At 39.1% G+C, this 12849-nt stretch overlaps 1 protein-coding gene across 3 annotated transcripts in view; it reads left to right on the top strand.

Annotated features, from left to right (window-relative positions):
* Nucleotides 1-11079, top strand: part of ttll7 (tubulin tyrosine ligase-like family, member 7) — an 81113-nt gene extending 70034 nt beyond the window's left edge. Inside the window, exons 20-23 of one of the 3 annotated variants that reach the window (XM_086089585.1) lie at nucleotides 1637-1810; nucleotides 3966-4072; nucleotides 9378-9482; nucleotides 9692-11079. In XM_086089585.1, the coding sequence (XP_085945711.1) occupies nucleotides 1637-1810; nucleotides 3966-4072; nucleotides 9378-9460 (364 nt within the window). In that variant the 3' untranslated portion in view covers nucleotides 9461-9482; nucleotides 9692-11079. The remainder of the gene's footprint in view (nucleotides 1-1636; nucleotides 1811-3965; nucleotides 4073-9377; nucleotides 9483-9691) is intronic. The other 2 variants (XM_086089587.1, XM_086089586.1) reach the window with 2 other exon arrangements.
* Nucleotides 11080-12849: the final 1770 nt, after the last annotated feature.

Genomic DNA, 12849 nt, shown 5'->3' with positions numbered 1-12849 from the left:
CAAACAGCCCAGCTGCATTGTGGGCGATGAATTCAACAGGCTTTGAAAATGTTTAAGAGGTGGGGAATGGAACAGTTTTGAAGCCTTTCAGAGGAGGCAGCTCCCACCCCCCTAAGGAGTAAAAGAGGGATGACATCAAACGTACCACCCAGCGTTGTGTAGCTCCGTTGTTGAAGCTCTCTCTCAGTCAGGGGTATGTCCGGGCTTTAAAGGGGGTTAACTGTACTCGGATTTAGTTCACCCTTCCTCTTTGTGCCAGTCTGCCTTCTTGCGCATCTGCGTTATACAAGTAATGTGTTTATGAACATTAATGCAACACACACAAAGCTACAGGCTCAGGCTGTATATTTAAAAAAATAACAACCAAAAACTATGTGGACAAAAGTATTGAGACAGACCGGGGTCATCAAAGTTGGAGCTACTTCTAGGGAAAACAGTTTGATACACATTAAAAAAACAAATTTGCTTAAATATATTTTTACTTATTTTATTGTAATGGTATTAACTGTATCTATAAATAAAATAATATATTTTAATTATTTTTTTAATGTGATTAATCTCTACAAGCTATTTGCAGATAAAAATAATAATAATCAAATGTAATTAAATAACATGCACTCTTAAAAATGCTGGGTAAAAAAATAACCAAATGTTGGTCAAAAATTGGACCAACACGCTAATTGGGTCTATTTGACAGCACATTCTAGATTATTTTGTATAAAACAATGAATTTTTGGTAAAAATAAATGCAGAAATAAATAAATGGGTTTGTTTGATACAATCCAATTTGACTCAATATTGGTCAAAAATTGGGCTGACCCAACTTCCTGTTTTTTTTTGTTGTACAAAACCATTTTTTGGTAATAAATCAATCAATCAATCAATCAATAAATAAATAGGCTGTTTTGATGCAACCCAATTTGACCCAATTTTGATCAAAAATTCGACTGATCCACTAATTGGGTCAATTTGACCCAACTTTCTGGGTTATTTTGTACAAAGCAACCCAATTATTGGTAATAAATAAATCCAATTTGTGGCAGCAATTGGCCTGACCCACTAATTAGGTGAATTTGACCCAACTTTCTGTGCTATTTTGTACAAAACAACTCCATTTTATGGTAATAATGAATACATACATAAATCAATGGGTTGTTTTGATACAACCCCATTTGACGCAATTTTGGCTTTAATTGGAATAACTTACTAATTGGGTCAATTTGATCCATCTTTCGGGGTTAATTTTGTACAAAACAACGAATTGGGTTATTAATAGGTAATGATATTTACTGTATATATGTGAAGACTGATCGTGTCACTGGTATTGGCTACTGTCTTGTGGACGTCTTAAAATCAGGAACTAGGAATTATAAATAAGAAGAATATAAAATTGACATTGATTTCACATACCGGTAATTTTTAGGAAAATTGCTATATTGGGGTATATACCTGTAGGTCTTTCAAATGATCTGTCTGCTGGCACCAGGTTGGTGACTGCTGTGGACAAACAACCAAATGACTGACATGCTAGCCACATGCTGCACAGTGCTGTGAATGATCACATTTCTGGAAATCTTCCATTTGACATATTAGCTGTTAACGAAACTGTGTTGTTTGTTTGTCTTTTGCTCTGTAGTTCATCATGGGAGAGCATCTTCAGTAAGAGCAGTGAGGTGGTTTCGCCTCAGGAGCTGCAATGCTGCCGCAGGCTGGTGCAGCTGTGCCGAGACTGTTTATTAGTCGTCTACAAGTTTGTCTCAGAGTCCCGGGGCTCTTTGACCGGGCTCAGCCCAGAATGGGACGACACCAGGTGAGAAAAAAGAAAAAAAAGAAAAAGCCTTGCTGGGAAGCCATCCCTGTGAAGTTTCTTTGTTATTGTATAATGTTTCCTCTGTACTGGAGAGTAAGTTACCCATCTGGGTGGCCGGATAACAGAAAAGGATACATTCGATAGGACAGGATTTAAGAAGTCTAATCTACTAGCTGTTCTCAGGTTGCGAAAATCCTGGAACAAGATGTTAAACTTTACTTCTGGAAAGACCATTACTCTCAAAGCTTGAAAAGAATTGTTCAGAGTTTAGAGTTCAGAGAGTAAGTACACAGCAAGTGACGTTGCAGGATCGATAGTGACAAGAAAAGAGATAATACAGGTACAGTATGTGTGTGTCTTTTGGATTTGGTCCTAATCACACAATAACACAGTTTGTTGTTGCTGTCTGGCGAACGATCCACATTTTTCAGATTTGGACTTGTTAATATGATGCGAATGTCTGTTTTTCCTCAATGTACTGCATATCTAAATGATCCATTAACATTGTGTGACATAATTATTATTATCATCGTTATGAGCTACCCAGTTTTTTTTGGAAGCCATTTGGACTGCAACTAACAATTATTTTAATAATTGACCTATCTTTTGATTCATTTGGCGATGAATCAAATGAAATAAACATGTTTTTATTTCCCTCCCTTGATTAAAAAAAACAGGACAATATTTCAAATTGACAGTGAAAAAAGTGCACAGACACAGAAATTATGATTCAGTTACATGTCTGAAAATAGAGAAAAATGTTGACTGTTTTTAAAAGCAGATGTTGGCAAAGGTTTTATTTTGAAATTCTAAGGATTTAGACCATTTTAAACTAAACAAACTCTAAGTGATTAATCCATTATTAAAATTTATTATATAAATACTAGTAATAATACTATTTTAAGATAAAAATTATATTAATCGTTGCATATCTCGAAGCCATTGTTAGACAAAAATTCTAATACTTTAAATAACATACTTTCTTAGAAATACTGGGTCAAAAATAACCCAATTTTGGTCAAAAAATGAACTGACCTGCTAATTGGGTCACTTTCTACCTTATTTTGTACAAAACAGCCCATTTTATTGTTTAGGAAGTTGGTTGGTACTTTTTTTTTGTGACAAAAATTGGGTTATTATGGTAATAATTTTTTATTTATTTATTTAATTAGGTTATTTTGCCCCAAATAAATTTGACCCCATTTTGGTAAAAGGTTTGACTGACCTGTTAAATGGGAACAACTCAATTTATTGTAAATAAATAAATAAATAGATAAATAGATAGATACATAAATAATAATAGGGTTGCTATGATACAATACAACCTTTAAAAAAATATATTTAAAAATATATATATAATTTTTTTTAAACCAAAATTGGGTTATTTTCGACCCAGCAGTTTTATGTGTAGAGAATCCTTAATAAAACATCCAAACTAAAACTTACAAGGACCACCCAATACGGTCTCGAAAATGTTGAACATTTTAATTTCCCCGTAACCATTTCTCATTCAAACATCCTCCAAGCCATCATCTCCATGACAAAAACCCAATAAGGATTTAATACAGGCCACCAAAATCACCCTCTTTCAGGTTGATCCCTGCAGGAAAGCAGCCACTCAGGTTTAGCGAGTGAACTTTTCAAGCGCATATGCTTTGGGCCAGCACACAGGAGAGAGCCGGGAGTGGGGAGGGTGAGTGTGTTGTTAATAGGAAAAAATGGTCCACAGATTAGTGCTCAGGTTAGCCCGGGCCCCCCGAGGCTTGCTTAATTCAATTAGAGCCCAGATGAGCCAGTGTAGCAAATGACCCTATGAGAGCAAGAGCTCCTCTTTTCCCGGGGCCTCGTTTTACATGATTCATAACTCTCACACACATTTTAACAGGCTATCACTTAGCACCTACAGTGTAAAAACTCAAGAAGTGTGTGAGCCTGGTGTTCATACCACGGATCGTAGAACCACTGACGGCTTGACTACCCAAATATGGAAGGAGACAAGTTATCAATCGCTAATAGATTAATGGGATTTAATAACTCATGCAAAGCATGAAGAAATGTTTTTGCATTCGGTGTAACCTTGAGAGTCATTTCAAGCATGCATGTGCTTGTCTCTCCTGATTTCTTCTGTTTATATATGTTTATGTGGGAAAAAAAGCGTACCATTTGCTGCTGGACCAGCCTCTACCCATGGCTCCACCTCTTCTGCTGTCGCTGCCGCTCCTTCTTCCTCCTCTTCCTCCGTCTCTTCGTCCCCCAACGCAGGTCTCTGTGCTTGGTTTAGTTGTGCTAAACCCAAACCCTCATCTTCCGGCACCGTCCCTTGATCACTGCCCTCTGCTTGTCACTGCTAGAATGTACGCTCGGGCCCACCGGCCCCTCGGCACCAACGGTCGAACATGGTTTCCTCTCCTTCCTCTCTCTTGTATTGAAATGATGCTTCATTTGGAATTTGAGATTTGTTTTAAAATCAATTGCAAAATGTGTGTACACAATATTTGGAGGGAAGGGCAGGAAGGCATATTGAGACGTGTTTGGAGTTTGTCGATGCCGCAACCTTTAGGCCTGGCTTGCTGTGTTTCACCCTGCTGCCACATGCTAAAACGGAGCTTTTCACTCAATGCTTCTTTGACTGAGTGCATTTTATATAAAGGCTTCACTTTGCACCACATCAATAGTATTAATAAAGAGTGTTTGTGTCACTGGGCTGACCTCCAACTAGTTCTGCCAAACATTCACTTGCCAGGTACATTTCGTCTGAGTTCTTTTATGGATGCCATATCCGTATATAGATTATATTTGCTATGTGTTGTTTGACTTGCTGTTACATATTGGTATGAGACTGTTTTTATAATCACAAATTGAATTTCAGGCAGTTGGACTGTTGCCTGGGTATTCTGTACAGATGTTTAAAAAAAAAAAAGTCCTCTAATTTGCAGCTATGATAGCTTACTTTCTTTCAGGGTACAATTATTCTAGAACTGAAAAGTGCCTTCCCACCAAGATGGAAGTATAGAATTTTCCAAATGTCTTGCTAATATTAAGAATTATGATAACTGAAACTAGATTAACATGTTTGAAATGGCAATATTGCTCCCAATTGACCTAATATATGCGTCACGGCAGCACAACGAAAAACAAAACAAAACATGATAAAAATCTGCCGATGAGACAACAAAATGAAATGACTGCACTTATCCTTATCACTTATCCTGTCAAAAGCCAACAATTACATAGACTATGTTTGCATACAGTCAATCAAAACCCAAAATATTGCCAATATTCGGGTTTTGAAAGGCCACGTAAGCACTAGTGATGGCAAAATGAAGCTTCATGAAGCATTTGCGATATTTTTTGACTCCTCTAGATGGTGCTCTTGGTTTAAAGATAAAGGCAAGTGCAATGAAAATGGATTACATTTGCATTGCATCTTTGAATCATGAGTGCCATCTTGAGGAGTCAAAAAGTATCGCAAGTGCTTCATGAAGCTTCATTTTCCCATCACTAGTAAACACGCACAAACACCAGAAAATACTCTTATTCGGGTTTTGAAAAGCCCGAATAAGACTCTGGGTTACCCATTTCTAACTGAAATATATGGTTTGTATTCTATGCATGCTCTATTCGCAAGAAATCTTGGTCTTGTGAGCACAGAAACTACTTGTATGTGGGGCAGCCATCTTACGTTGCCACTCGTAAGCATAACTTGACCTACATTGATTTCTCTGTGACGTTTTCACATTATTTTGAGTCTCTATGGTGAAAATGCAACAGTGTGCTATATAAATACACATAATTATATACATATATATATATACATATATATATATACATTTATATATTGACCGTAGAAAGTTAAAAGCGGAAATGGCATCTATTTGCGTTATGACATTGGTGGTTTAGATCGTGATATGTATATGGAGTAACTCTCACGCATGTAAACGGTTTACGCTAGTGATGGCAAAATGAAGCTTCATGAAGCATTTGCGATATTTTTTGACTCCTCTAGATGGTGCTCTTGGTTTAAAGATAAAGGCAAGTGCAATGAAAATGGATTACATTTGCATTGCATCTTTGAATCATGAGTGCCATCTTGAGGAGTCAAAAAGTATCGCAAGTGCTTCATGAAGCTTCATTTTCCCATCACTAGTAAACACGCACAAACACCAGAAAATACTCTTATTCGGGTTTTGAAAAGCCCGAATAAGACTCTGGGTTACCCATTTCTAACTGAAATATATGGTTTGTATTCTATGCATGCTCTATTCGCAAGAAATCTTGGTCTTGTGAGCACAGAAACTACTTGTATGTGGGGCAGCCATCTTACGTTGCCACTCGTAAGCATAACTTGACCTACATTGATTTCTCTGTGACGTTTTCACATTATTTTGAGTCTCTATGGTGAAAATGCAACAGTGTGCTATATAAATACACATAATTATATACATATATATATATACATATATATATATACATTTATATATTGACCGTAGAAAGTTAAAAGCGGAAATGGCATCTATTTGCGTTATGACATTGGTGGTTTAGATCGTGATATGTATATGGAGTAACTCTCACGCATGTAAACGGTTTACGCTAGTGATGGCAAAATGAAGCTTCATGAAGCATTTGCGATATTTTTTGACTCCTCTAGATGGTGCTCTTGGTTTAAAGATAAAGGCAAGTGCAATGAAAATGGATTACATTTGCATTGCATCTTTGAATCATGAGTGCCATCTTGAGGAGTCAAAAAAATCGCAAATGCTTCATGAAGCTTCATTTTGCCATTACTAGTTTACGCTGAATGTTTCAGAAACCAGAAATTTGTCCTCAACCCAAATATTGACTGCATGTAAACGTAGTCTTTGTCAGAGGTGGGCAAAAACCGTCGTTCATCGGCTGTCATTGACGGACGCCCACCTTTTGGCGAGTGCTTTATGACGTAAAGCGTCGTAAAAATGCACGATCTGAGAAGCACCATCTGTACTGACCCGGATCGACGGACATAAACATGCTTCAGTCAGTGCTCAGTTAATTTTTTCAAGGCCTTGCATCATCAAGCACTCACCGAAAGGTGGGCGTCCATCAATGCAATGAGTGATATCTGATATGGATGTTGATAATCAAAAGCTTCTACATGGGAACTTGCCACTTGTAGTGTCGATAGAACCTAAGGGATCTCTCCTGATTGGTTAATCAATTGATTCGCCTTTCAACTCACGCTCCAACACTTGAAGGGAAGAACTCTTTGCAGACCCCACTCTCAAACTACTTCACATTAAAATCCGAGACTTTGGGAATATGTTGCGCATCTACAAGACCATCTCCGGTGTCCGCATGCACACACACAAACACTTACACACCAAGGAACACTGAATCCATGCAAATGTTGGCACACAGCAAAGCGATTCTGTTGCCAGGGTCTTTAGGTCGCCCGTTGTTGACCACACCAGCCTCCTCATTCAAGCATCCTTCCCTGCGGAGTACCCTGACGAGGTGTGCCAACAGGCTTGTGAGCTTCCGAAAAAGTCCTTCAGCCTGCGTGGGCAGATAAGAGGAACTGGCTGAATGGATCCACTAATAACTTCCTTGTTAAACCCCAAATTATACCTTTGTTTTACCATGATGACAAAAGTTTCAAATTCGGTGCACCTTCATCTGTCTGAGAAGTAATTAGGGTTAATTGGGGTGTCGAGTCGAATACGGGCCGCAGATAACCTTCAAGCCGCTTTGTACCACTTGGTCCGTGATTGCGTCAGCTATCATGGCAGCGCCTCCTTTATCCTTCATGACGGTAAATCAGTTTGTTGGGCCTCCTAATTCAGCCTGGCACTTACGCAGAGTGGCATGGAAGGCCTGTCAGTTCTTCCTGTTCAAATGTGAATGTAAGAAATGGAGCTGGAGAGTAGATTTCTGTCTCAGCTGATAGATGAAACCAGAAGTGCATGAGCAAGCCTCCCCCCGGCTTTCGAGACAGCAGAGCGTTCGTTGTTACCAAGATCTTCTTGGTGATCAAAGTGAGGACGGACCTGGAAGATGACGAATGAGGCTCCAATTAAATGTACCCAGCAGTGACAGGGGGCTGCATGGATGTCAGATATGCACGACTACCACTACTGTGATTCTTTCTACGGGCAGAATAAGCTCAAAGTGAATAGGAGGGGAGACGAGGAGCATTGAACACACACTTGCCCCAATGGGTCTTATTTGTCTTTTTTTGTATAAACGTATTTATTTGACTGTAGTTTACACGCCAGCCTCAGATTTCAATGGAATGGCTTTACATGATCAGTGAGTTTGATAAATACAATACTTGATCAACTTCCGCCCTCTAGCGCAAATGCGTTTCGCTCCCATGACATGCGACAAGGCTAAAAATAGATTCATGCGACTCATGCCCGTTTCCATCTGTTCTTCTTTTGCAAATATTTAGAGGGCACTCAGCCCGCTATAGGTGGCGGCATACACCATAGAGATGTGATCCACCAGTAATTTAAAAGAAGAAGAACAGGAAGCAAGTGTGCCATGCGATGACGTCGTATAAGTTTGCTTTTGTAATTCTTGATAAACCGTAGCGTTTCGTTGCTGTTTTCCATCTAAAATTAATTCCAAAAAGATTTTGGTTTCACCATCCCCCCAAACATACCTTACTTTATCGGCCGCCATTTCTTTTTAACTACAAACGTGTGACGTAAAATCCGGTCAAAACGTGCGACGTGTATATCGCATTTTCCTTTTTTTTTTATACGATTCAAAATCCATCGGCCAATTTTGATCCAATCAATCAGATTGGTGTAAAGTCTCGTGAACAGGCAGTTCATGTCCCCAAATCACAAACCTTTTTTTTTTTTGTTTCATAAAAATAACTGGATTGAGTTGTTGGATTGCAATCATAGTGGATGATATGCTGAAGGGATACCTCCGGCCCACTTGAAGCTTTTTCAAGGACACTCGACGGACTAAGTGAAGTTAATTTGAATCCATCCTAACTCTCTTGGGTCTGAGGCTGCAGTGAACGCCCTCAGCGACACACTTTCTTTTTCTTTTTTTTCTGGTCGACATTAGAAGAAGCCGGCCGGCTAATTTGTCTGAAAGCTATTTGCCAAAGAAAGAGGGCTGTCAGAGAAAATTGTGCTATCTCTGCACCAGCTTAAAAAAAGATAATTCTTCACCAGACGATCCTAAATGGCTCCCCTTTGATTAGGCTGACGCTGCGAAACGTGGTCTACCGGGACTATTTCTACTGGCCGTGTATTTGTTTAACTACATGCGATTTTAGGTTCTTTGGTTGTGGATGATGCAGATATGTCACAGATATCAAGTGTGATATCAAATGTGAGGCATTCTTCCAAATGATCAGTCTGGAAGAATTCCACCTCGCCACCGTCTCATCTTGTCTGACTACCCTGACATTTTGAATAACCTTCAGCGAACCATAGCCGGGGATTTAATCATCTCATCTGACATTGCTTTGACAGCCATATCTGACTCATTTCCAGTAACTGAGGAGGATGGCGGTAAGGTTCAGGCCCTCCTGACTCTTATCTCAACCTGACGCTGGTCTCATTCTCAGGTACTGGAACGCTGTTAGCAGGAGCTGCCTCACTGCTCTGTCTCGGTGGAAGGTGTCATAGAAAAGTCTTAGAAAGGTACTGACGTCGGTGCCGCGGAATGATAGGTGAGGATTTTCCGTTCATATGTAGAAAATCAAGCGTGCAAGTTAAAATGACCCTCTCAGTATAATTTCAAAAGCACGTAAACCCAAAGAAGATTGAGAGTATCGTAATAATGCTAGGTTGGATGCTGAGCATCCTGACCTCTAAAGCGCGACTCCTCGTTTCTCTAATCCTCTCATTATGTTCATCCTCCATCCCTCCGTCTGTCCAGGTATCTTCTGCCAGTGACCTCCCAGTTCATCATGAAGTGGCCTTTGTCTAGCTTTGGCCGCATCTCCTCAGCCACGCCACGCTCTTGCAGCCTTTTAGCCGCCAGGATGGGACACTTCTGAGGTCACCGTGGCAATGCCGCTTTTGGAGGCCTTCGCCATTTTGGCCTCAGTCTGACTCCTGTGACTTTCTTCCAGCCAAACTTCCAATATGGCTGTTAACTTTTAACAGCTCTGGACACCTGATGGAGGGAGACTCCACCGTGGCCAATTTCCCTGAGTCAGACTGACAAAAGCCAGGCGATTTGGGATGGAACTTTGCCTTCACTCCCAACAACACGAGACAGTGGACTTCCCTCCGCTCACATTGTAATTGCTCGCCATCCAGCTAAAATTCATGGTACTGTCAAAGAAAAGAATAACATATATTTACCAATGCAAGGATTTTATTTATTTATCTGCTTATTTATTTTGTCGGATGTTCCATGAATGCAGCTATGGAATGGTAACCACGAAGCTTATTTTTGCTGGCTGTTTTAAATGTTTTCTTTCTGTATTCTCAAAAAATGTAAATTATTTTATAACTGCTGTCAGAGTATTTATGTTTTTAATAATTTATGACCTAGTTTACACAAGTGACCCCTCCATTCAACAGAACATGTTTCACAGCTTACTTGTGGCATATTAAGTGCAGACTTTTTAAACAATTTTTTGAATGTAAGTGTATTGCCGCGTAGAGATCACGACAAGCCAAACAACGTCTTGCAGAGTGCTTACTTCCAAATATGCACTTTGCAGAGAACGTTGTTAATAGGTGCACATCACAGAAGTGTTTGCATGCCTTTTTCTTTTTCTTTTTTGCCTTTGAGACAGAGGAGCTACATTGGGACTATACTTGAAGTTATGTTTGGTTGTTCGGACACTTCCCTTTAAAATGTCAATAGTGAGTACAGATGAAGATGATCTCGGGTGTGCAAATTTCGATCACGTCCAGATTGTTTGAGTACAGCACAATGAATAATAGCTGATAGCATGGACGTGCCAGTAAAAAGCTCATCTACTTCATTTGTGTTAAGGTTAATATTTCAAGTACAACTTGTGAAGGATAGTGAAGTAGGGTTTAAAAAAAGTGTGTAGTTTGGGAGAGGAGTGGTGTTACATGTTAAGTAGTTTAGTGGCTCTGTACACAAACCCATCACATTTTACAATGTCAAGACTAATTTGGTGTGCCAAAAAAGTAAGAGCAGAAAAGTTGTTTCAAAAAGTCAAAAATAATAATAATAATAACTTCCCCATACTTATTTTTATTACTATTTTTTTGTTGTTGAATTCTACTTATGTGTTCTTTTAAAGACAATGTTTTCATTGGAGGAATGGGATTTTTAATGCTACAGAGCAATAAAAGGTTTAAACAAAGCAATTGCCTCAATGTATTTTCTTCTCCTGGAGTCAAAAAATATTGTTCTGCTGAGTTCTACCAAGAAATGGAATCGGTCATATTTTTGATAAGTTAACCAAATTGTAGCCAATTTCCATGGTATGTATGAATTTTGACATTTGACAAAACATGCAAAACAAAACAGTATCCCTATTTTCATGACATTTAAACTTATTTCTCACAATATTCACAATTTATTTTTAAGAATATTATACAAAAAACACATTTGACATTATTCTGTATTTTTTTTTATAATTTTTTTTATAATTATTTTGTCTCTCTCAACTAGCTAAATAGCTCTCAGTACTGTGCAATGCAATTCACCTCTGCAAACTATCCAAGACCTAAACATTTCAAATTAGCCTTAACAATAAATGTCTCACAGAGAATTTCATGTTGAAAAAGGATACTTGTGTGTGTTATTGCTTTGCGACCTGTAAACATAGAAATTGTCACACAATAACGCAGTTGTTTGTTAGCTCAAGCTTTTTAATAGCCTCTCAGCAGAGCAAAAACATACTCATCCAGTGAAAGCATCTCGACTTCCCGACGTAAAGATCATACTTCCTTGACACCAATTACCAGTTCCCTATTAAACATAGGCAAATGATGCACACTTATGTATGAATTAACACAGACGTGCATGTTAGCCAAGCATCTAGTTCTTTCTGACCTACCCCCCTTTCCACTTCGTGTCAGCAGAAGAGGTGCAGCCGCGACCTTAAGGTTCTCCAGCCTCCACCTTGGCCTCGACCCGTGCGGAGCTGAGACTGACAGTCTGGCTCTATGAGCCTGGCATGCTGTCCAGAAAATATGTCCCCCAGCAACGAGGCTGCGCTGTTCATTCCTGACCTTTCCACTTTTCACTCTCCCTAGCCACAAACCACCACCGCTTTATCCACATATTTTTTAGACCAACAAGCTCGACAGTCGCCACTGAGTAGTAAGACTCACATGACCCACTTTTAGGGGCTAAAGCAGGCACACGGACTCCTCTCCTACCAAGTCACAGATGGTCAGACTCCCAAAATTGTCTTTCCCTTTTAGGCGATGGTGGAGGTCTACAAATGAAGGGAAAAGAGCACTGTGATTTGTTCAGTAATTATAAATGGCAAAGAGAAGGGGTCTCCAACAGGATTTTAGGATCATTAGTTTTTAGGTATTGATGCTTTTAGCACCAGAGGACATCCGATTCGGTTGACGGGGGATTTTACATTTTACCACTCAAAAAATGTGCACACATGCACACACACACACACACGCATGCATAAAATAGGAGTTTCAATGATAATTTACATCTAATTTACATTTACTAGTCACTTAGCTAGTCAGCAGCATGTTGGCTTTAGTATCGTAATATTAGCATGCCAGAAGTGTGTTTTTCTCATTGCAAGTCAAAACGGACAATGGTACTGTCTGACCACCTGTAACGTTTCCTAGCTAGAAAGCTAACTTCTACTTGACAAAATAAACAGTAACCTACAGTTAAATGCAGCAGAAATTTGGCTTGGTAATGAAAATATGTTGCTAAAATAAACAAAAAATGTTTGCTCAATTAATCTCATTTGTGGAATTTGTTTCGCTTTTTTAATTGTTCTGAATCATAATAATGGCACTGTCCTCCCCAACCAGAATGCAACCATCCCATCCGTCTACTTTTCTGAATGTTATTGTTCTAGGATCAGAAAATAGCCTGCAAATTATGCCTATACCACACATTTT

The sequence above is a fragment of the Leptonotus elevatus genome, chromosome 11, assembly GCF_054856555.1.
Source record: "Leptonotus elevatus isolate MCC_2025b chromosome 11, RoL_Lele_1.0, whole genome shotgun sequence".
NCBI lineage: Eukaryota > Metazoa > Chordata > Actinopteri > Syngnathiformes > Syngnathidae > Leptonotus > Leptonotus elevatus.
This window is presented reverse-complemented; position numbering and strand designations above follow the sequence as displayed.